Raw genomic sequence first — 25,673 nt, 5'->3', positions numbered from 1 at the left:
TTTCCTGCTGTATGGATGATAAGGGTGGTAAAAAATATGAATAAATACTATTTACATTCAGCTGATCTACTAGTCCTCAATAAGACCAACTATGCTCTTGTATAATCTGTGTTCTTTATGGCTGCTTCACTAGCCAACTCGTTTTCTGTGTTTAAGAGATAAACAATGCTGCCTGTGCCAGTCAGTCTGTCTGTATTTAGTCAGTTTCTTAAAAACAGTAACCGTTTGAAATGTCTGGACCCACAACAGCAAGTCTGAAAACACGGAGACTGAATAGCCAAAAGAATGGACTTACATATACCAAGACCAAGTTGGCCATTTACTGGAATATTCCCTTTTCTCCAGGGTATAACAATCTCAGAGTTGTTATATATAAGTTAGGGGGGGTATGAGGGGCTTGCCCTTCACATCTAGAGGTGCATGAGGCTTGCCTCTCTGCAAACAAGAAGTTTAAAGATGAAGAGCAGTCTTAGAGATTTGGTTTCCTCCTAGATTTTCTGTTTTTTTTTCGGTTTGTTGGCACTTGGGATTTTGAGTGCCAACATTTAAAAGTGAGCCTACAAAATCTAGCAACTTTTTTGTGGAAGACTATGCAAAAGCATAATGTTGATGTGCCTGTCATTTATTTCTGAAGTAGTAAAACTGAGCTAGTTCTGACTTGACAACATATGGCTTTTCAGCTAATTTCAGAGGAACTAGTTTGTTGTGTTCAGACTTGGGCAGGGATTTGTATAATCTGTCAGCTCCCAATATATTAAATGACCATTTCAGCAAAAATCACAGACAGGACTGTCAGGCTATGTGACACTGAAGAATGTTATACTAGGAAGTAAGTAAAGGAATGCAGGGGAAAAGATTCCTGCATGGCAGATATAGAGGTGACTGCCTGCCACTTCATGCAGGCTTTCTAACTTATAATTTGGTAAAGAGAATTTTGTTCAAACTGCCTACTGATGTATTAGGACTTGATGGAGTGTTCCATAATCACTTTAGCAGCCTACTGAAGGGAAGCAGTGTTGTGCTGAAAGATTGAAGTGAGTTGCTGGAAGGTTGTTTGCACGGAAAAGACAGAGGGAAGAGACCACAGGCTTTCTCTCTTTGTTTGGGGTTGGGGTGGGCAGGATGGTACAGAACACAGCATTTGCCTAGTTCTTAGAGGTGAATAGCAAATGGATATCAGGACCACCTTGCTTAGATTATAGCATCAGCAGACGTGTACATAGTACCCAGAATATCACATCCAGTATTGAAATTAGACCCACTGCATGCTGTTCTTTGGGATGAAGATTGAGAAACTCCATAAGAAAACATAATGTTGGTTGCATGAATTATACCAGGCTATTTCTGCATCATAAATCCTGGTGCTACTAGAAAACTGAATAATCTCACAGTAATCATCACAGACATCAGGACATCAACATAAACTGAAATAATGTTTTGCTTGAGCAAGTAATAAACAACGAGGATGTTATCAATGAAAAGGAAGGCATGATGATTACCTGGCCAGCAAGAAAAAAAAAAGAACTAGCATAAACTTTGTGTCCTGCTTCTGATGAGTTATTAGGAATCCTAAATACTGAGACTAATAATAACATCAATGTGAAAGCACTGGACCTGGGAGAACACCAGCTGGACTGTCAGCCAAACATAATCCTAAATACTGAGACTAATGATAACATCAACGTGAAAACACTGGACACTGGGAGAACTAATTATACAATTATATAGGTTTTTATGGTACTTGTACACAGACCTGAAGAAGTCTAGAAGGACGAAAGCGATCTTTGTTAACAATAGGTTATGAAAATAGAAACTGATTTTTACATGCAAAATGTATATGTATATATATTTATATATAATTTTTGATCGCAAAATGAACTAAGGTTGATATATTTCCAGCCATGTAGTATATTGCCTTGGATAAAATCACAGACTTAATAATAATCTGCTTAATAATTTGGTTAAATAAGATGTACCATTAAAGTACATTAGGGCTATATATTATTATGACAGCTACTAGGTAGGGCAGGACCAGCTCGAATGTCACACTGATGGGGGAAGGGATGTGAATTTAACAAGTGAACCAATAACACTTTGTTTTACAGCACAATAAACCACTCCCATGCCTGATAAAAAGTATATATATATTTAGAAAGCTTGTGAGGAAATTATTACTCTATTTTTGTTTTACTTGGATTGCTTGTCTGTGTACTTAATAAAGGATTTTCGACTGGAAACAGACTGCCTGCCTTACTTGGATTACTTTTGAATACTTAGTAATGCTGTAGAATTATATATTTTCTATTATTACTTTTTGACTTGACGAGTTTACGTTCGCTACTTCTACTACTATTGTCTGATCTGATTAATATACAGTGATTAACTAGAAATATATGGACTGAATATCTCCCACACAGAGAGGTTTCTTACACTGTTTTATCTTCAGTATGATCTGACACCTTACCACTTGATGCATTAAAAGCGGAACCTTTACCTAGAACTGGAAAAAATCTATCCTTTCTCTTACTTGCCACTTCTTTTAAAACCTCATTGACCATGTTAACTGGGTACTTCCTATCTATAAACATATTTTTAACCTATAACTCTCCCTACAAAATTATCATCGTCCATCATTATTCTAGAAATTCTTATGAACTGCCCTTTTAGCAAGCTTCTTTTTTGCTTAAACGGATGTGCACTGGCAAAATGTAGGTACGAGTTTGAAAACGTACTCTTTCTAAATATTTTGGATTTAAAGACTCTATTCTGGTAATCCTTGTATATAGTGATGTCCATGAAATGTACTGCCTCTCTTATAATCTTATGTGTAAATTTTAAAAAATCTGTGGACCTATTAATATACTCTATGAATTCCTCCAATTTGTATTCAGTATCCATCCAAAAGAAACACAAGTCATCCAAATATCTCTTATATAGGCACCAATAGTCTTTATAAGCTGAATTATATATAACATTTATTTCCCAATTATTTAAAACTATATTAGCATAATTAGGGGTGCAACAAGCACCCATTGCTACTCCCTGTTCTTGCTTGAAAAATTTACCTTCAAATATAATAAAATTATTTCTAAGTACTATTTCCATAAGTTACATAATAATTATAATATCATTAGCTAAAAACTTCTTGGACAATACTAGGGCTTCTTCAAACCAGTCTAGCCCTATAGTATGTAGTATGACCGAAAATAAATCAGCAATATCCACAGTCACAAATATAATGTTATCCTGGAAAAGATTTTGATCGTTTCTCAAAAAGTCCCAAGAATCTTTCAAAAGCCCATCATACTCTAACCATAACTTCTTAATTTTGGCATCAATAAATTTGGCTAAGGGATAGGTCTTTGAGCCATTAGCAGCGACTAACAGTCTTAATGGTGGGTTATTAATGTCCTTATGTACTTTCACAACGTCAAAAATAGATGGAATTATTGGTTTCTCTACAGTTATATAATTAAGCAATAACCAATGACGTGATGTGGTATATTGAAGATGTACCCATGGTTGGTGTGGTTTAATCATAAGGACGAAGCCTGAGTGATTAAATAAAGCCAACTGTTGGTAAATTTCAATATACCACAACCATGGAGTCAGTTATTGCTATTATACAATGACATTATTTAAGAAAAAAATACTTACTTTACTTAAATAATGTCTTATAATGGCGCCATACTGTTCTTCCATGGCTGGTGGTATCCTGCTGCCTTGTTTTGATGTACTGCACATGCGTATGAGACTTGCATTCTCATGCATACCCAGTACATCAATGCTTTGAAAAGGAAGCAGCAGAGAAAAGAAAGTCTCCGTTGCTCTGTTTTTGTTTTCATTTTTTTTTTTTAATTAAAAAAAAAAGTTTCGACTGCTTTATGGGTTGGAGAGAGAGACAGACTGGAGGAAATTTAAAGAAAATCAGGTACAGGCCTTTAGTTTTAAGTAACGTGCCTGCTTTTCTTTGTATTTCCTCCATGCTGCCTCTCTGGTATGTCCAGAGTGTGGACTATAGATTTTTTTTCTTGTTTTTAAAAATTAAAGTCATGGAATATAAAAATGGAAATAAGTCCAGGTGACAGGACCTTTTTCCACTGGTATATTCTTGGATTTACAATGGGCACGCTGGTTGGGCTGGCCAATCAGCATGCTCGTTTTCAAATATTAATGGGCAGTCGTATAATTCACTATTAATCATCTCCTCATATAGCATTTCCCTTAGACAAAAATCTATGTTAGCATAGGCAATATTTATTTCATCAATGGAAACTCTACTATATTTTTGTTCATCACTTAACACTTCTCCATCTTGCTAAGATACAAAATGCTGTCCATAATTATCATACCTCCACCTTTGTCTGGCTTAGAGACTCTTACATTTTTATTATGGCTCAATTCCTTGAGTAATTGTCTTTCTTTGTAAGATAAATTAGGATAAGCTTTAGATTTACTCAATGTTTCATGCAGTTCTCTTTCCACTACCTGCTCGAAATTCCGTAACTGTGGATCCACTGGTGGATTGTACATGCTAAGTTTTCTAAAATTACCACTGCACTCAATATTTCTGTCTTTACCATCAAATTCTATATTCTTCTTTCTAACAAACAGTTTTATATCAATAATTGTTCTACTAATATCATTTTTATAGCTGGGAACAAATTTCAGCCCCTTCATAAATAACTGGAAATAATTTTCATCAATATCCAGACTACTATATTTAACAATATTTTAGTTCTGTAATGTAAAAAGATAACCATTTTGTATTATTGCCTATATTTATATATATTTTTTATATAGACATAGTACTTCCACAAAATATGCATTTACAAATGGGATATGATATAGTTTGACATCCAGGTGGACATTTCAGCCACTTTCCTTTTTTCCAGTTGAGTTCCCCATAGGTTCCAGGGTTAAATTTATTGGTCTATTTTTTTCATTTATCTACTTAGTTACAATTGCATCACTAATAGTGTGTGTGTGTCTTATGTCCTTAGTAGTTTTACAGGTTTTAACATAATAGTTTTTACAGGTTTTATATGTGTCACTGTTTTTTTCATATGTAATACTGTCTTTTGTATCAGGGTTTTACTAGGATAGGTGACTACATTATGAAGGACATTTAGACTGGTTTATATTGCTTTAATTTTATTGGGTTTAATTAAGCCTGATTATTGTAGAGTATATATAATGAACCAGGAACTAGATGTATCTATTTGTCTGATGAAGTTCCATAGAGGATGAAAAATGGTGACAAAAGTTAAGCATTTAATTTTATCTGTGTATGCTTGTATGCCTTTTATGATGGTTTAATAAACTCTTCACACTTGGCTGACAGTCCAGCTGGTGTTCTCCCAGTGTCCAGTGTTTTTACGTTGCTGGTTTGGAGCTTTGGCTTTTTTTTTGGCATTGACTAATGATAACATTATGAATACAGCTAGTGCCCTGAGACTTGTCTGTCAGGTATCTGAGGTTATGCTAGAATATTCTGGGAAGTTTAAACATATGTGTTACCTGTGTGTGAAGGTAATGATTTGTTTACACTTATTTCTGAGTACGACATAGGTGCAGGAAATGCCTGGCATGCTGCTACTGTGATGCATTATCCAGACAATATTTTGTCTCTGGTACTCACTTAATTTATGATTTGAAAGATGATTTCCCCAATGGTTCCCCCTACTGTACATTGCTATAGTGAAAAAAATACCCTATAAGATTAAGATGCAGTATGAGAGATTCAGGATTAGAGTTTGGGTCATTTCAAAGCATTATAGATGACCAGTTCTTTCTCTGCCATCCCAGTATATATGGAACTTGATAGAAAAAAACAAAAGAAGCCAATATTTTGTGACTTCCACCTCTTGCCATTTAAGTCAATGATATATGAGGCCTATTGTAAACAAAATATTTAATTTTTTTTTCTATAGTGCTTGTCAAGTACCTATTTGGTCATACAATCATTAATCATTGCAAGTGAGTCTAGCTGACTGTGTCAAAGATTACTTGGGAAAGACCACATCTAAGACACTGATGGAATCTATAGTCCAGTGCGGCTGTGTTCTGTCATTTTGATATGTTTTTCTGTAAAGTTATGCACCAGGTCATAACATTATGCAATGTAAGCATTAATGAATCAATTATAAGAATCTTTAGTTATGCAGATATCAGAAATCATCCACAAGGATTGGCCTCTTATGCTCCATTATTCTGAATATATTAAAAATATAACATAACCTTTTAGTACAGGAGTATAACCAGTAGAGTTCAGAACTATTAAAATACATAAAAACAATGAAGATGATCTAATACAGAAACTTTATAATCATGAAAACTTAACCACACATATGTGGCACTATGATATTTAGTTTTGATCAAGGCAACAAGTGTAAAACCAGATAATTCTGGCACATCCTCAGAGTACCACACAGTCCTCTAAAATTGTTACTACATGTAACTTAGCCCTCATTTGACTCTCATGAAATAAGCACTACTCTTCATACCCTCACTGCAAACACAAGTATACATGTATGCAGAATGTGGTCCTCTAATGTCCTCTAATGTTGACATTGGAGTAAACTACTCTCTGTTATACTGGGTTGTGGGGTACAATGGAGACTCAGCATTCTATGAAATGCTAGTGAAGGAATAAGTGATGTACATTTGATTCGTTAGAGGACTGTATAGTAAATGAGAACTGAGTGCCCATTCTGCTCTGAGCATTTCCCATCTAATGGACATGCTGTTGTCCTTAATTAAAAATAAATTATTTTTTCATGTCCTACCCAGGGGACAGTACTGTCTCTACTCTGCACTCATGACTCCATTGTTGTTCTTATTTAACCAACACATTTTACATTAAGTGTCGTCCCTACATTTGTGGGTGCAAAGAAGTTTTATTTCACATAGGACAAGTCAGTGTATCCATGCTGAATCATAAAAAGGCAGAATGGGTTTTGATTTCTCACTTTTTCGTTTTTGACTGGAAGAATCAAATGTCAATATATCCGAGATATGTCAAAACAGCATATGTTCTGTTACAGTGTGAAACAGAGAGCTTTAGAAATTCACGAAATGAAATTTGTTCCTTTACATAACTGGTGTGTATTAAGTATCTGAATCCTAAGGGCAAGGGCTGCAATTATGCAAATCAGTTAGTGGTTTTAACTTATAAGTGTGTGCTTTGCACTAAAATGTCAATGTAAAATTGTGTTCTGTATCTTTTAGTACAGAAAGCCGTATTCTGAGACTTCTTGAAGAGTTACTTTAGTAGTTTTCTTTTGGGAAGGCCTGAATAAAGTGTTGCAGCTTTGCTTTCTCAGGCTGCATGGAACTATGCGTGGCAGTGTCCTATGTTTGGTACACAGGAGAAGTGCAGTGAGCCCTGGGATACCACAAGGCAATCTCACAATAACATTTTTCTAAATGAATTTTCAATAGCTTAGGCATCCTTTAACCAAGAATACAGATTTAATATATTTGTAAAGTTTATATTTCCGAAGGTATTAATTGCTTCTTAATACAATGATTGTTCTACAGGCTTACAAAACTGCAGATTTTGTAGCCACAGTGAGTTACTTGTAGAACCTAAGTGTACTCCAAATTTATTTATTGTATCTGTGGACCCACTAGTGTGGTATGCTCTAAGAAATGCAGAATTAGATATTAAGTAGAAATAAAACTAATATTATGTCACTGAAAAAAAAATCATAATATTTTTGAAACTTTATACCTTTCTTGAAAAACAATGTGTTCATCTTAGCAAACAAATCTTTTAAACATACTACCTACATGTGGAGTGTTGAGCAATACACATACTTAAAATGCTTCTATCATGACACTCCTGCTTTGTTAGAATATATAATACAGAAGTAAGTAATATATATGTGTGTGTGTGTGTGTGTGTGTGTGCGTGCGTGTGTGTGTGTGTGTGTGTGTGTGTGTGTGTGTGTGTGTGTGTGTGTGTGTGTGTGTTCCCTTTTCTATAGTTTATGATATAGATACTGTGCTGTTTTTGATGCTCATATCTGTGATGCTTCTATTCTGTTTGTATACTCACATAGATTCAGAGATTTCATAGATTAATAGATGGTTGCTAGGCTAACGACCCGGTTGGCCTTTCTAAGCCTAGCCTAGTTTTGCCCAGGAAATATGCAGAACTCTTCAGGCAAGATTTTCCTAACTGCTTATGCAGACACATTGCAGTATGAGCTGTTAATAAGCTGCTTCAATGTATGAGTTGAGTCCATCAGCCTCAGTTTGCCTGCAATGTGGCATTGAGCAAGTCACTTAACCAGACAGTGCTCTCGGGCAAGTTGGAAAATGGGCTAGACTTTTGAATGGTCTCGTAGATGACATGCCTAGTAACAACCTATGAACCCACAAACCTTGTCTTCTGCTAGTAATGCCCCATTTCTTGCATCCCTGAATCCTGCAAACCATGAATGCAGGCTGTTAACTTAATGCTCTATGATACATTATACTATAAAGTTCACACACCATGTATAAGTGATGGACATGTATCTTTGCCAAATGTGAGTTTAATGGTACATTACTTTAGTCAATGTGCCCCCTCTTACCTGTTGTTGAATTTTGTTCACAAAGTATTTCTGAATTAGCTGTCTAGTAGAAGAGGTATTCAATTTCAGATGTTCATTGAGGGCCTATAATAGTAAAGAAAAATTAATTCATAGTAAGACACGTTATATAGAACTTCACATATACCACTTTGTAGAAAATGCAAGGTTGTCTGCATATAAAAAGTCAAAAGGGTGATTGTGCCCGGCATGTCACAATACATAACATAATGAAAATGCATCCTACTTGTTATGCATAATGAACTGGGAAATTAAATTTGTTTTAGAATTTTCTGTCTTGTTTCTTTGTGGGCCAGCATCCTACTGTCTCTATGACACAGAGGAAGTGAGCAGTTCAGTACCTTTCCCTCTATTGTATAACATCATATAAAAGCAATCAGAACATACTAATGGAACTATAACTGATGAACACAATCTGCTCATGGACTTTGTCTGTCAGACTCTTTCGTAACATAATCCCAACTATTTTCAAACTATTCTAGTAACTTATGCTGTACTATTACTTTTTGTAAACTACTTAATGACCTCACCACCCACACCATGGAAAAATTATTTCTTGAAATCCAAACTTACCTGCCCCCACATGCCACCATTTGTGTTCTCTTCTCCTGCTCCCTCTGTTTAAAACCATCCCTGTAATATCCTTTATAAACAATCCTATGTATACACACAATATCTTTCCTTTCCATTACTTCTTCTAGATTATACTTTGACAAAGTTCTCTTCATACTATTTTGCATAACTTTCCCAGTTTGCAATAGTATACTGCACACTTTAAATCAGTCTGATTTCCTTTTATTTGCACAGTCTCAGAAATGAGCACATATCTCAAGATGACATCTCACCAAAGCCACGTACAACAAAAGAATAATATACACTTACCTAGAAATGCACCTGCCCAATATACCCCATTATCAGTTTGTTTTCACCACTGCCTGTTCTCGGTGAATTAATGGAGTTAGCTTGTAGGAGACTAATCTCTTTATTCAAAAGACTATGTACTTTCTAGGGATTCCTCTCACCAAAGAACATAAACTTTATCTTTTAGTACATTCTGTTACCCTTATACATAGCCTCCAGTAAACCGCAACTGTCTTTATCACTTCTGTGATCCTTACTTCTATAACTCTTCTATCATGGCCATTACCTTATATCTATCTATAAAACCTGTACATTTATTTTTAATTTCCCTGTTTATGTAAGGTGCTATTATTAACAATGCAACCTATGTACCTTCTGTCAGTTGTTGCATATGGATTGACTATAAATTCTTTTGATTTGTCAATCATTTCCTTATGTGGAATAATACTGAATGTCATAGTAAAGTAAAGATACCGGAATATTATTTCTTTTATTTATAAATTACTGCCATTGCCTCATCAAAGAATACTAAAATACTGAAAGGGCAACATTTCCCCTTAATATATCATTCTATATCTAACAGAAGTAGAATGTCTCAATGATTTCACATAGAATAATGGCAAGGCTGATGGGTCTAAATTCACAGGTCCACAGGGGTCATAGTTAGATACCAAGCTTATAGCCTGAATTATCTCTGAGAAGCATGTTATAGAGTAGTAAGAGTCTATTAGTTCTCCTTAGCAAGCAGGCTGACCCCACATAATACAGATGTGAATTTATGGATTATTATCCATTGACTTCCATTGAAAAGTGGTCTTGTATGGCCCAGTTAGACACTCCTGGTTAACAAACACAAAAAAATAACTATATTTGTCAAGTCTGGCTTTGAATGATTGTTGCAGAATTACTCTGATGTACAAAGGGAGTCTAATTTTAAGACAGGGATACATTTGGATAAGTACCTATCATGCCAGTAGGTCTTATTAATGTGGCAATGACGGTTTATATCATTAGCATGAGTGTAAGCTGTAGCACTGGTTCTATAAAGGTAAAAGAGATTGAAAAGTACAAGGTCCTTTATAACTTGGAAAGCTAAACAGAGATATAATTGAAGGAGCCCATATGAGATAGACTATGAAGAAAGGATTGTCCATCATGCAGGATTTCTCATGTTACCTAGGCCTATGATTTTACCAGGAAATAATCCCTGAGGTTGTTCAAATTGATTAAGAATGAGAAATGAACAGAGTAGAATTATGACACCTTAGGACAAACAGCAGATATCCTGAAGAATGAGCTCTGCCAAATAAAATGATTACTCACAGCTGGACCATGGTGGTCAAAGGAAAGCTTGTTATCAGTGTAAGCATCATTGTGTCTAATGGCTTTATCCATTCTGAAGGGTGATTATTAAGAAAGAATAAATATAGAGTCATAAAAGTTATAAAAGAAACAAATAATTTCTTGGCATTAAGGGTGAACCCATGATTAGCACCAGGCATGGGCCTGATCTATACCTTGCTAGATAATCCAATTAGTGGAAGGAATTTTGATATCCATGCCCAGTTTGCAGTGATCAGCAAATTTGGGAAGCCAAAGACCTGACATTTGCTTTCATATCAAACAAACCAATGTCAAAGAGGTGATGGCACAAGATGGAGCCTCATGGGATGTCTCACGGGGTACCTCCAAACTTAAAGCGAATTCTGTCAGTAGGCCAGTTAGCTATCCAGTGAATGTGGTAGCAGATAATGTTGAACAGAGTGAGTCTATCACTAATACCTGCATAGGGATGGTGTCAAAGGCCTTGGTTAGGCTGTGTTAAATAGTACTGACAGACTGACCTACATCTAAATCTTCAGTGGCCCTTTCAAGGAAGCCATCTAGGCTGAGTAAACATGGTCTGCCAAAATGGTTGGTGTCAAGTGACTGAAGGTTTCATATATCACTGTTAATTAGCGCAACAGTTGTATATTCCATTACTTTACAAATGAGAGTAGTGAGGCTAATAGGACTGTAACTGCTGGAGTTAGTTGTGGGGCTGCTCTTGTACAGATGCACCACAATGACTGTTTTCCAATCACTGGGACATGACTTGTGGAGAGACATAATTTGAAGAGGTTAAAGAGAGGTTAGGCTAAGTGATGTTTAGTACTTCTCAGGAGACAACAGGAAGTGTTATTGGTATATACAGAACTAGGGTTCTTTGTTTTGGATAGTGTACAAAGGACCTGATTTGATGTGATATGAGGCAGGATATGTTGTGGGGAACAACTGGATAAGAAGGAAGAATGAAATTAGAGCTAAATGTATCAAAGAGAACATTGGCAATGTCTTCACAGTGAGCCTAGGAGGAACTATTAGATAGAATCTCTGTACAACAATGTGTTCCTCTACTGAGTTTACTATAATAACTAAAGAAAGTCTTGTGATTATCTTTAGTGCTGGTGGCAGCCTTAAGTTCATAACTATCCTTATACTTTTTAAAGGTTTGCTTTAGAGTTTTGATTACATGATTTAACTCTTTTATATTGAGTGACAGGAGATCTATTATAGCTAAAAGCTTTTTTCTCTTGTTGTAGAGTATGTTAATGCAAGAATTCCATCATGGTCTTACTTTCAGACTTACATCTTTACTTATGGTGGATGAGAATAAATTACTCAATATAACTATCTAAAAGGGAGTAAAATTCAAGAAGAGTTTTCAGTAACATCAGACTTTGGGTTATTTGGAAAATTATTCCATTTATGACGGAGATGAAGGCCAGTGAATAGTTAGTAGTCAGTTTTGGAGTAATCCCTAAATATATTATCAGTCTTGTGGATTGTGATGGAGGTTTTAAAACAGAAGGCCATAGGAAGATTATCAGATTTGATCATGGAAGAAGTGACATGACGAGTAATACAGGTGAAGGATGCATTTATGAGGTCAAGCTGTAGAAGGTTACACCACCTCATGGGAAGGGGTACTAGACCATCAAAGGGGGTGGCTTTTGTCTGACTGAGGAATCTCTGAGTATATTTATTGGTGAAAGTATAAGATGGCAATATGATGGCAGGGCAGTCAAAATCTTTGTTAGAAGAGTATTTCTGTTAATGGTTAGATTATCAGCTTGACTTAAGTACACATCATTAAAGATGGTCACAGACATGTGACTCTTATTGGAACCAATGTTACAGTTACTAGTTTTATTGAACATCACGAGGATTTGATGGCAGAGCAGTCAAAATCTCTTGTAAGAACAGCATTTTTATGAATAGTTAGAGTATCAGCTTTACTTAAGTACACATAATGAAAGATGGTCACAGATAGGTGTCTCTAATTTTAATGATGTGACAGTTACTTGTTTTGTTGAGCATTGCTAGGACTTTTTTAAGTTCCAAGTTGGAGGTATGTATGATGTGACACAAGCTGAGACTACAACTCAATATAGATGCCCCTCCCACACCTGGTAGACTTGAATGCATGTTAGGTGGTGAACCCAGGAAATGAGAGAGGGCCATCACTACAATGAAACCAAGTTTCAATTATTATGCAGCTAAGAATGTCTTTGAGAATTAGGAAGGTCTCCAGTTCATAAAGTTATTGTTAAGCTTTTAGCATCAAGTAATGATGCCTTAATGCTGTTTGAGTTGGAATTTGCAACATGGAGATGCCCATAAGTTGTACTTTGCTTAAAAAGGACATTAAGGATGCAGCAAAATTATTAGCCAGTATGCAATGTCCATTCCTTTTGAAGAAGAAGGGAATGCTGACTATTTCAGTTCAACCAGACACACACTGGATGTTGCTGGAATGGTACCAATTGACCAACCAATTATTAAAGACAATTATTTTGTCTTTGATTTAGGCAGCATTCTAGGGGAAGATAGAACGTTGCTTAATACTAGTGTTTTAGCTTCTTGGAGATGAGTGGAAAGTTCAATGGTCTCTCTCTCTCTCTCTCTCTCTTTTTCTCTCTGCATTTATGCTAGGGCAGAATTCTAAGACCACTGACTCACAAATCGGCAAGTATGTGGTTGTATTTGTATTTGGGTTTGTGAAGTGTGGGTTTTAAGGACTCTAGTGCTATGCCCAACTCTAGAACACGAGACGTAGCTTACTGTTACCCCCCCCCCATTTGTCCAGCCTACTAAGTACAGTACTGGTGAGTCTCACAAAGAAATAACCAAAAAATAGGATTTTACTGAACTTTGTTAATTTGCGTCAGATATGTTCCCTTACTTTGTCCTGTTGTAAATTTGTACCATTTCAGCCAGTTTTTATAGGTCAGGACATGTCCATATGCATACATTTTAACATGACTGATAGGAGTTTGTTTAGGTTTTTCCTGGATTCTGTATAGAAGACTAACAGATATGTTTCTTGACTCAAAGGAACTTGATGTTTTCATTTTACATGTAGCTGCAATTATCATGCCTGGAATTATGTAAGGAATGTCTCTCCTTGTCTTGTTAGTGCTTTTGCATATAACTTTGCTTATTGTAAAGTCTGAACACTTTTTTCCTGCGAGTATATCCACTATATCATGTGACTGGGTGATCACAAGACAAGTTAACATTCAGTAGTATCCCCTTCACTTTTCTGATGCAATTAAAGAATACATGATGTTTGCTTTCTACCTTTAAAAATCAAGCTTTGTCAATAGTTAATATACTGAAGATATGATAGACAAGTAAGTAGCTTCCATAATTTATTCTGTTAAATGACCTATAATTTAATTTCATAATTCCTAGTGATTCTAAATATATACGAGTGTGCATGTATATGAGTGTGTGTGTGTGTGTGTGTGTGTGTGTGTGTGTGTGTGTGTGTGTGTGCTTGCATATTTTAAGGATAACAGTAGTAGAACTACAGTATGTATTATTCACAGAAGTAAAATTTATAATTTTGCCAAGTAACTGTTATTGCAAACTTTGGATATGTCTGTTATGATGACACTTCTATTAGAATGATTAACATCCCTTAAAAAACTAAAATGTACAATCTTACATATTTATTTAAACTATTAACATGACAACTGGTTATGAAATGTCTCATATATTCTGGTATCTACTATCCTAATGATTAGCCACTATATATAGCTATATATATATATATATATATATATATATATATATATATATATATATGTATATATATATGTATATATATATATATATATATATATATATACGTATATACAATATCCAGAGTAACTAGTCTATGAAGCAAAACTATGCATTCCATTCTACTGACAATGTATCCTATAGTTCCTCTAACACTGTTTATCTTAGTACATATGAGAGTAGCCATGCATATGGCCAGAGTACTTAGACCACAAAACCAACAGAATTACTAAATTCAATGGTCAACACTACATAAAGAATAACGAGTGAAATTAAGGTACTGCCATAGTGAAATAAAAAGAATAACTGCATGTTTATTGTGCAGCTACTGATTGTTACTGATTGTTAATGCACTGACAAGAATGGAAATAATAAAGCACACCTGACTTAAAATGAGTAACTTGAAATTTCTTATAGTAAATTACTGCTAATCCCATCCAAAATGGAAAACTGGTGTATTTAATTATCATCATCATCATAATACAGTGTCACTCTTAGAAGAATATAGAAGAGGGAACAGATCAACAAAAATACTAAGAAAGATAGATGTGATAAAAGCAATGTGCAGTATTAGAACAGACCAGGATCTATCATGCACTATTGCAAACACATGCTAAAAATCTCAGCACAAGTGGAAAAACTTAGAAGATACACAGATAAATATAAAGGAAAAGTACAAAATAAGCAATTTATTGATGACCCAAAAAACTTTTACAGAGAATTGCAAAACAAGGTAAAAGGAATTGAATGACCACCAAAAAAAAAGAAGAAATAGATACATTTTGGAAAAGTATTTATGAAAACCCTGTGGAATACAACAACAAAGATGCTACGTGGATAGAAGAAGTAAAAGAAAGAATAAGAAGTTTAAATGTACAGGATATGAAATGGGATGAAGTAACTTCCAGAGAGATTGAAACAAAGTTAAGAAAAGCCTCCAGTTGGAAAACCCCATGCCCAGATGCAGTACCTAACTTTTGTTTAAAAGTGTTAACATCTTCAGACGAAGATTTAGCTATGAGTAAGAACTATTTACATGCACACCCTGAACAAACCAACTTGGCTAACAACAGGAAAAACAATGCTCCTACTTAAGAGTGAACCTGCAAGCTACCCTAAAAACTATAGAGCTATAACTTGCCTTCCGGGGACATATAAATTATACACTGGAATTTACGCTGACAGAGCTTATAGTCATTTACAAGAAAACTCAATTATTGAAGTAGAACAAAAGGGCAATAAAAGAAAGTCATATGGAACAAAGGATCATTTGTTGTTAAATAAAGTCCTAGTGGAGAACTGTAAAAAGGGGAAGAATCTAAGTATGGAATGGATTGACTACAAAAAAGCATTTGCTAGTATCCCACATTCATGGATAAACGAGTGCTTAAGCATGTATAAGATACACCCTGCACTGATTGACTACATTACAGTGACCATGAAACAGTGGTAGACCACTCTGCAATTAAGCCATGATAAAGGGCCAATTATTATCCCAGGGATAAAAATTAAAGAGGGATATTCCAGGGTGACTCTGTCACTGCTTCTATTCTGCCTTTTCCTTAACCCATTAAGCTGTCTACTTAACAGCTTAGGCCAGGACTATAATTTGGCTGCTAGAAAACAGCAAAGTGTAAAGATTTCTCATCTTCTCTTTGTCAATGATTGAAAACAGTATAGCTCATCAGATGAGGAACTGAAAGTACAACTGCAAGTTGTCAAAACTTTTTCAGATTATATAAGAATGTCATTTGGTCTTGATAAATGTGCAAAAGCAACCTTTAAAGCAGGAAAACTGCAGCACCAGGAAAACATCAGTTTTGGACAAGAATGTGATATAAAAGAACTTGAGCAAAAGGGATTGTATAAAAGTTTGTGAAATGATGAAGGATCAACAATAAAACATGAACAAATGTGAATAAAACTTAGTAAGGAATATTTTAGAAGACTTCAATGAATCCTCAAAAACAGCGTTGACATCTAGGAACAAAATACAGGCTACAAACCAATTTGCTCTTCCTGTACTAACTTACAGTTTTGGAGTGAGTGAGTGACTGGCCCCAGAATGTGTTGGATAGATTAGATAGGGACACAAGAAGGATGCTTCATGCTCACCAAATGATTTATAAAAATCAGTGCCTACCAAGATTATATATTCTCTATTCTGAGGGAAGGATGGACCTCCCTAAAATTGGTTATATATATAGATCTGCAATCGTAGGACTCTGCTGACCTCACAAGACCCAAACTTAGTGAAAGTTTTGAAATATGAGGAGAATAAATCTAAGATTACTTCTTTTCTTAATTGAGCAGAAGCATATTGGCGTTAAGCAGGAATGGAAATCAAACCCGAAGTAGATAAAAATCAGGCAGCAACTGTATGTGCTAAAAAGCAAAAGAAAGAATATACAGTGAAGGACCAGATGACAAGACAAGAAATGTGTAAAATGCATAAATATAGTTGCAAGTATAGAAAACTTCTGGAAGAACCTCATGTTGATCAGGAAGGAACACAGGAATGGTTAAGCAGAGCCAAATTCAAACCAAGAGATAAAAGGTTAATACTGGTGGCCCAAGACAGTGGGCTATGTACATGCTGGTTTACAAAGTCCATTGAACATTTGGGAGAATCAGACAAATGTAGGTTTTGTAAAACCGAATTGGAAACAGTCGCACACCTTGTTGCTGGTTATGGCATACTAATGGCAGAAAGACTGTATACTGAAAGGCATAATAATGTGTCAAGACTGTTGCACTGGAGATTCTGCAAACATTATAGTACTGAAGTGGCTGAAAAATCACTGGAGACATGAGCCACAAAGTATCATAGAAAATGACAAAGTTTATATCACATGGGATCAAACATTAGCAGCAGTTCAAAAGATAGATGCTAGAAAACCAGATAAAGTGTTCCATGAAAAGAAGACAAAAGTAGCATTGATCATTGAAATCACAACACCCACTGACTACAGTGTCTCGCATACAGAGAGACACAAAGTCAAAAAATATCAAGATCTGCAGGTAGAAATGAAAGTAGTGTAGAACAGTTTCAATAGTAGTAGGAGCAACGGGTCTTGTAAAAATTAATCTACAATCGTATTTAGATATGTTACCAATACATGTATCCCCATACGAATTGCAGAAGTAGTCATTACTGGACACATTGCAGGTTCTGTGAAGAACACTTTTGGCTGACATCAAAGTTTGAAACAATACTAATTTCATGAACTTTAATTGTACTTTGACTTAGGAATGGGGTCCATTCCCATCATGGTATTAGAAACCCAAGGGATTTAGAGAAATTTAAAAAATACAATATAAACACAAAGACCAGCATAAAGATTGACCTGCTAATGTATATACTGTAATTTACAGACTGTGTGATTGTCCTTGCACTGTGCTTGTTCACTAGAATGTATAGTTATTTCTGTGTAATTAGTCTGACCTACTCTATTACTGCTTACATTTCTGTTATTGTTTGTTTATGAAATGTTTGTATTTCACCTGGGCTCAGCCTGAAATTGGTCAGTATCGATCAGTACATTACCACAGGAAACATATATACATACATAAATAAATAAATAAACTGGTAATATTCCTGACAAAGATAATAAACATTAGATTTTGAGAGGATAAATCATAGTGATAAAGCTAGTGTGAATAACCTATTTTGGAATGAAAGATATACCTCTCACCCTACAGATATTGAAAATAGGAAATTTTCTTGAAAAGTAGGAATATCCCACAACAAATTTGGAAATTAGCATAACATTTGAATACCAAATAGTGTATAACTCTTCCCCCTTCTAGTATGAATGTGGAATACTACTCAGAATCATGTATAGGTGGGATTCAATAAAGCCTACACTAAGTGTACACAATATGTATTCAATAAAATCCTTATCTCATTTTTGTGTTTTCTAGTCACTCAGAAAGATTACACTGTGTGCATGTAGTCTACACTTTGTGGTAACCTTTATGAATCCCTGTCAATATTTAAAGCAGCAAAAATATCAGTAGGAAAACTAAAATTAGGAGGAAGAAGGTGTGTGCTATTCTATGTTGCCTGTCCCTCAGAACAGTGTACACTTAGTGTAGGCTTTATTGAATCCAGCCCAATGACAAATGTGATGGCAAAATACAAGCAGATTATCAAAGAGACTGTATAATCTGTAGACTTTTAATGAACTGTATTTCAAAAGTCTACCACAATGTAATTTTATTTTGCTTCAGGGAAAGGGAAATGTAAAATCTGTATCCTCTTTCTTTAAATTATTGTTGCATTACTATTATGGAGACAACAAAAAAAAAATAGGCAACTACCTCAAATTATGCTTGAACATTAAAACTTTGTAAGATAAATATTAGTAACTTAGTTGCATGAACTTTTATGTTCCACTTTTTTATTGCACCATATTTCTTTATTTTCCAGATGCCATTCTTCTGTAATGGAAAAAGCAGAGCACACTTCCAAACATTTGTCATCATTCTGTGATGGATAACCTTTAACTCTCCTTATCTTTCTCTAGATACATGTTACATCTACATGTAAAATATAATGTGTGGTTTAAACATTGACCTTTGCTCGCAAATAAATATGGTACATCTTACATTAGTCATGAAAATCAGAAATATGATATAGTTTAGAATGTGCCTGACATTTTTTTTTCAAATTTTTGCAATGAGGGATCAGATGCTCTCTGACTAGTTAACATTTACACCAGTAGAATTTTACTAAAAGAAGTTAAAATACTCTGCATGATTATCACTAAATAATAACTTACCAGAAATTTGTCTGTGTGAAGTGTCTCCAAAGGCAAGCCGCCCCCATCTGCATGAAAACATTGCTCCAGGTTCTAAAAACGGGGAAGTTAAGTATGGGTTCAATAGCATATTCAGTGGGACTGAAACTTACAAAGCACTCATTGGCTGAATAACTCAGTACACTATTCAGACTTATATTGTAAATTATAAAACACTAAGTTATTCAATAATTACAGCATGATCAGATTTCTTGACCATTTGCTTGTCACATTGATTGCTTCAGAATGCTGACATCTTTCACACACACATGGAAGTCAAAACAAATGTTTTCCCTCTGTATTTGAAAATGAATTAGGCACAGACATGTAAACTGACTAAGCAGATATCAGAGCATGATTTAAAATATAACTTCATAGCATTATTTATAGATTAATGATATTCTAAAACCACTGAGTATCAAGATCAGTCCTCTCTCGCCATTACCCTCTCTCGGGCAGCACCTCCTGAACGCATTCTGCTCATGCCCCGATATTCTGCTACTTGTCTTCCTGAGGTTTCTCTCTCCATACCATCACCCATCTGTGTATTCATTCTCCTCGTCTGCTTTTAGACAGGACAGTTAGGTAATTCAGCACCATGTTAATTAATTGGATTTTGTTTCATTGTTCTTGTTTTAATACCAGTGCTCTACAGTGAACCTCATGTATTGCTGTTTGCTACTGCTCTGCATGCTGTTTTGGAATGTGGACTGACCAAAATGCTGATGTTCTGCATGCTGTTTTGGAATGTGGACTGACCAAAATGCTGATGTAAATGTTTGTGTTAGTACTGCTGTGCATGCTGTGTTGGAATGAAAAACTACTCTAAATGCTTTTCACAGCTGGAAATAGTTGTTTTAGTGTCATGTATTACTTATTAACATTGTTAGACATGCTGTTCTGTAAAGCAAATGCACTTAAAACTAATCAATGGTACCCAATGCTGTGTGCTGATAATATCACCTGCTAAGCATGGGTTGTGTTTATGTTGTGGACCTTTTTACCCTTGCCATTTCAGTTATACATTTTTTTCTCTTATATTATTGTTGCTTTACTAGACTTGGACACTATCTGTTTCTCTTTTTAGCTTATTTGGTGTCTACCTGGTAATCTCGTCAAACAGCTAGTTGTTCATATAATTTTATCTATTTTCTGTGTATAACATACTTGATGCATGCTATTGTGGATCGGTTGTGTTCTTTTCTCGATGCTCTTGCTTCTTAGCACACATAACTTGTGTTTAGTTTCTGCTATCCTTCTCTGTTTTCCTTTTGATGGAACACAACTTCCCCCTGCTAGTTATTACTACACATAGGTGAGAATTGACCATTTTAGTTGAAGAGGCAGTATGCTTTTCAAGCCTACATTTGGTAGGAATAACTTATGTTGTCCTCTTGTAAAATCACTCTAAACTTTATAGCTTTTGTGTTTTTAGCCAGGTAGCAAGGAAAGTTCATGCTTCCTCCCCAGCATAATTGTTTATCTATTTGCTGCTGCTGGGAAGGCATTATGGGGCTTCCACAGTTGCTGTTGCTATCTCAGTTTTTTACTTCTTTAATCTAAAGTATTCTTTTGACATCCCCTCCTCTTCCCTCTTTCTGCTAACTGCATTCAATACATTTTGCTGATAATACACTTTAATTAAATATGTTTTTTTTGTATTTTCCCAGGTGTTTAAACATCTGAGGTGTGCTCCCTCAACCTTTTAAACATATTTAAATATGTTTTTTTTTTGTATTTTCCCAGGTGTTTAAACATCTGAGGTGTGCTCCCTCAACCTTTGGGTACACTTTTGCTGCAGTCTTGAACTACACATAATACATGTGTATCTGTTCCCCCATTAGGTAACATTTTGCAGGCCCATAGACTCTGTAGACTCAGGGACAACAAGAACAAACCATCTGGGTATTTATGTAAGGATCTACCCTACTGTTTAGTTTCACTATTGTGAACTCCCTGTCAAGTAGAAATGATCAGTTTTGCTCTTTTATCTCTGTAATTTCTATACATTCTCTTTTGTCCATCTATCTTATCAACTATCTGTATATCTTACTTTTCCCCTTCACGATTTACATAGAGAAAGCATCCCTATTTGTTTCTTATTTCTTTCTGTTGCTACCATATTTTAGAGTCTTGTTCTCACTCCTTCTTTTCCTGATTTTTCCATCCTGAACATTGTTGTCTGTCTATTGTTTTTACTGGAGACACAGTAGATTTGCTGTGTGTAGTCATTTTCCTTTTTACCCTCTCCGACCTCTTTTCTTGTTGGTTAACTCCATCTCCATTAATCTTGCTCTTTAATCACTTCACATGTGATTGCCTTTACCTTTTTCTTTATTGCTCCTTCCCTTTGTCCTCTTGTTAACACCATGATATCTGCTGCATGCATCTGTCCATACCTCTGTACTGCGCTGTTTATCTTTCTGGGATTTTTCACTCCACACCATCACCCATCTCTTTTTTCATTCTCCTTTTCTACTTTTAGCCAGGACAGTTAGGAAGTTCTACACTTGTAAGTTTGACACTTGTTAGTTCTTTGCATTTCTTTGTTTTCAGCATTTCATGCAGATTGCTTTTCTTGGTAATTGTACTAATTGACGTTTTCTGGTTTGGCCATGCTACCCTACCCCCAGTTTCAACCCACCCTCTTACTTTATATTTATATTCACTATAACTCCCCCTGGACTGACTTTACCCAATTCAGTTTCTTTCTTGTTAAAATTTAACCACTGTATTATCTCCTAGCCCTGCAACTAACAGACAATGCATCCAATGAATCAACAATAGAAGCTGACCAATTAAGCCTTCCTCCCCCACAGTAACACCCCTTACACAAATCCACTCCCACTAGACTCATATGCCTTCACCTAACTTTCCCACCCAACTCAGTAACTCTAGCCAGACAACTTTCTTTCATTTATGCCTTACTTAATCTCAACCTCATTGTATTTTACAATGAACTTTTCTAATCCACTTACTCATTTTCTATACCATGTCTGCCATCTACATCAAATCCTCATTTCCTGAACTCACAGGAATAAACCCAATTGCCATTCTTCTTTCCTATGCTCTCTTTATACTATCTCCTTGTTTTAGCTTACAGTACCCTAACATATCTTTATGATATAATGACACTTACACTATTAATAATGACTTCCTCCTTTCTCTTCCTTCTTAGTAATTTCATATCATACTGCACTACACTGTTAATTCACTAGCTGCCCTCCCCAATCACACTCTTCTTAATTGTTCCACCACTAGTACACACCTCAGTATAGTACTACACCTCCATAGCACATCTCACTTTCATCTCTTCAAACTTAAATATCTAAACTGCTCATGCACCCTACACAAAACCAAACTGAAAGCTAGATTAAAAACTATGATGTTCCCTGCACTTCATACACATATACGGCAACATTCATTTTAATACCAGTTCACTTAAATTGATTTCTACACAGACTGATTATCTCACATAACCCAGTCCACAACTTGGCAAACACCAACTAATATCATTGGCTGTCCAACCCAAACTGCAGCTCAACAAACACTGGCTAACATTACTGAAATGAAACTAGTCAGTATCAATAGCTAAAGCATTTGTAATAAGATAACAGAAGTCCATGCATAGATAAGCCACAACTTTCTTGATATACTAACAATCACTGAAACTTGTTTAAAGCCAAACATTAAAGATGAAGTCATTCTCCTCTCAGACTATAATATAATGAGGACTGACAGAATAAAGAAAAAAGAAGTGGTGGTGTTGCTGTTATCTATTCCAGCTCCCTATATATACTATCCCAAAATTTAACAATAATGAACTCCTCATTCCATTCCTCAAAGTTAATAAATACAAAAGTTGGTGCATAATTGTTTTCTACATCCTTCCTAGACAACTTATCACAACAAAGAAAGAGCTCTTAGCTAGGGCATCAACTACCATCTTCCATGGAACAGTTTTTCTATGTAATCTAAATATTGATTGGCAACTTTTACTTCCAAATTCCCAGAAATCATTGTAAACCTCTATGGCTTTACTCATTTTAGTAACACCACAAAGGATTTCTTCTAAAGCTGATATATTATTTCCAGGTGGCATACAGACTGTAGCAAAACATAGCTGCTTTTACTGTTAAGCTTTATCAGTGATCCGAGTATTGTGGCATGTGATTTTGCGTGAATATATATATATATATATATATATATATATATATATAGAGAGAGAGAGAGAGAGAAAGATGGACAGATTGTGTGAATTTGATTAAATTAGGGATATCCCACATCCATTCTTGTGTGGCATATTAGCTTTAATAATACTATAGCCTGAGAAAGTACTTTAGAATCTTTAATGTTAAGCTTAAGCACAGTTTCTGCTACAGCAAAAATATCAGGGTTTTGCTGTGATATTCAGAATGTATTTCTGTAATTTTGTTACAAATGCTGCTGTGGCTGATTGTAACAATATTCAAATTTTTGGGAGACAAGTGGGAGAATTATGGGGTGAGAGGTTTGATGCTACTTTCAGTAATTTGGATATGTGGTAGTTTAGTGGTAGAACAGTACAGCTGGGAAGAGGTACAGTTTGAGATGGTGGTTGAAGAAGGGTTAGTTAAGTCACAATTTTGTAGGGGTGGTTCTTTGCTATTTAGATTATTTTTTATTTTATTTATTTTTATTTTTATTTTACATTTGTTGACCGGACTAGTCTAGCTGGATATATGTCCATTTTCAGTAGAGGCCCTGGGAGATTAGCTTCAAGATGTAAACAAGAAAACAACAACAAATAACAAAATAACAACCACGGTGATATATACAATGCATATTACAGGTTAACACAGAAATTTTCAGTGAGGGCAAAAATCATAAACAGTGCAAAATGCAGGTGCAATATAACATACAGTTAAATGCATAATAAAGAAATAAAATAAAAGAAGACAGGGTATTGTATAGTACTATAAATAAAGAGAGTTCACTCTAAAATAAGTAACCACAGAGGTTGGAAATAATGAATTCAGAGGGAGATGGCATTTATAGTTAATAAGGAAGGTCTAGCAGTTCATAGGTAGGTAGAGCCAAGTTTGAAGAGATAGATGATTAGTCAGATTTAGTACAAGGGCATAACCAAGTTTTAGTCCGTTTTTGAAGAGTGATAAAGAGGCAAGTGAGGAAAGGTCACTGGGGAGAAGATTCCAGGATTTTCCAACAGCGTTGGAGAAGAGAGAATCACCAGCCCTGTTGTTAGGTTTAGAGGTATGTGCAAGAAGTTTGTGAGAAGAACGTAAGGACTTCAGATTTTTACAGAGGGTGATGAGTGTAGATAGTATAAAAGTACAGGAAGGTTTATAGAGTCTTATGGGCAATGGTTAGTTGGTGGAATTTAATCAGGTTTTTGTAGTTCTAGCCATCCTAGCTGCTTTATGTTAATGAAATGGTGGGTTCTAAATGGGTTGCCTGTAGAGAATCTGACAATGTTATTGTAGGACATTTCCAGTTTGCTAAGGTTATTTTTAGATAGGCTAGTAAAAATGGGTGAGGCATAGAGGAATGTAGAGATTAGATGAGTATAAGCTACAGTTGTTTTAGCTGTAGGTAAAAGGAAGGGTTTAATCCTATAGAGAGACAAGTTTTTTGTTGACAGTTTTTATAGTATTGTTGATATGGGTGTCAAAGTTCAGATTGTTGTCAATGGTGATACCAAGTAGTTTGGTGGTTGGGTCTGGTGATATAATGATACCATTGGTGGATGTAACTGAGAAATCAAAAGGAGTGGACTTGTGAGTAGGATTGAAGAGGAGGAGTTTAGTTTTATTGGGGTTCAAGAGAAGGCAACGCTGTGTGAACCATTGTTCAACTGTGTTAAATACCTTCTGGATAAGAGAGTGAAGTTCAGAGGTGGATGTGGCTGAGCATATCAGTGTGGAGTCATCAGCATATTGTATGCATGTGTTTTGGGATGCTAGGGTTAGGTGGACATCACCACACTATCAGATTTTTGAGAAGTCATGTATTGATTTAGAGGATACCTATATGAGTTTTATTTTTGAGCAGAGATGGTAGTTAAGTATTTTGTGCTTTAAATGAAGACAAGGAGATAAATTTAAAAGGTAGGGAGATATATTGCTATAGTTAATCCTGATCTGATAGTGTGCTGAGTAAACTGTACCAAGAGAGGAGTGTATAGTGATAGTTTTCTAGACAGGATATTAGTAGCAGCAGAAAAGACATTAATCTTGGAGAAACATTTGAAATTTCAGTGACTATAGACAAGAGGAAAACGAGAGATGTATTATGAAATGGT

General features: G+C 35.3%; 1 protein-coding gene across 1 annotated transcript in view; it reads right to left on the bottom strand.

Moving 5' to 3' along the window:
• UNC13D (unc-13 homolog D) overlaps window positions 1–25,673 on the bottom strand; it is a 1,205,501-nt gene that overhangs the window by 115,635 nt on the left and 1,064,193 nt on the right. Inside the window, exons 27-28 of the mRNA XM_044077226.1 lie at window positions 19,355–19,426; window positions 8,583–8,666 (exon numbers count right to left, since the gene is read on the bottom strand). Coding sequence (XP_043933161.1) covers window positions 8,583–8,666; window positions 19,355–19,426 — 156 coding nt within the window. The remainder of the gene's footprint in view (window positions 1–8,582; window positions 8,667–19,354; window positions 19,427–25,673) is intronic.

The sequence above is a fragment of the Protopterus annectens genome, chromosome 7.part0 (assembly GCF_019279795.1).
Source record: "Protopterus annectens isolate FY-2018-M chromosome 7.part0, PAN1.0, whole genome shotgun sequence".
Classification (NCBI taxonomy): Eukaryota; Metazoa; Chordata; order Ceratodontiformes; family Protopteridae; genus Protopterus; species Protopterus annectens.
Note: the sequence above shows the minus strand (reverse complement) of the source record. Positions and strands in the feature narration are given on the sequence as shown.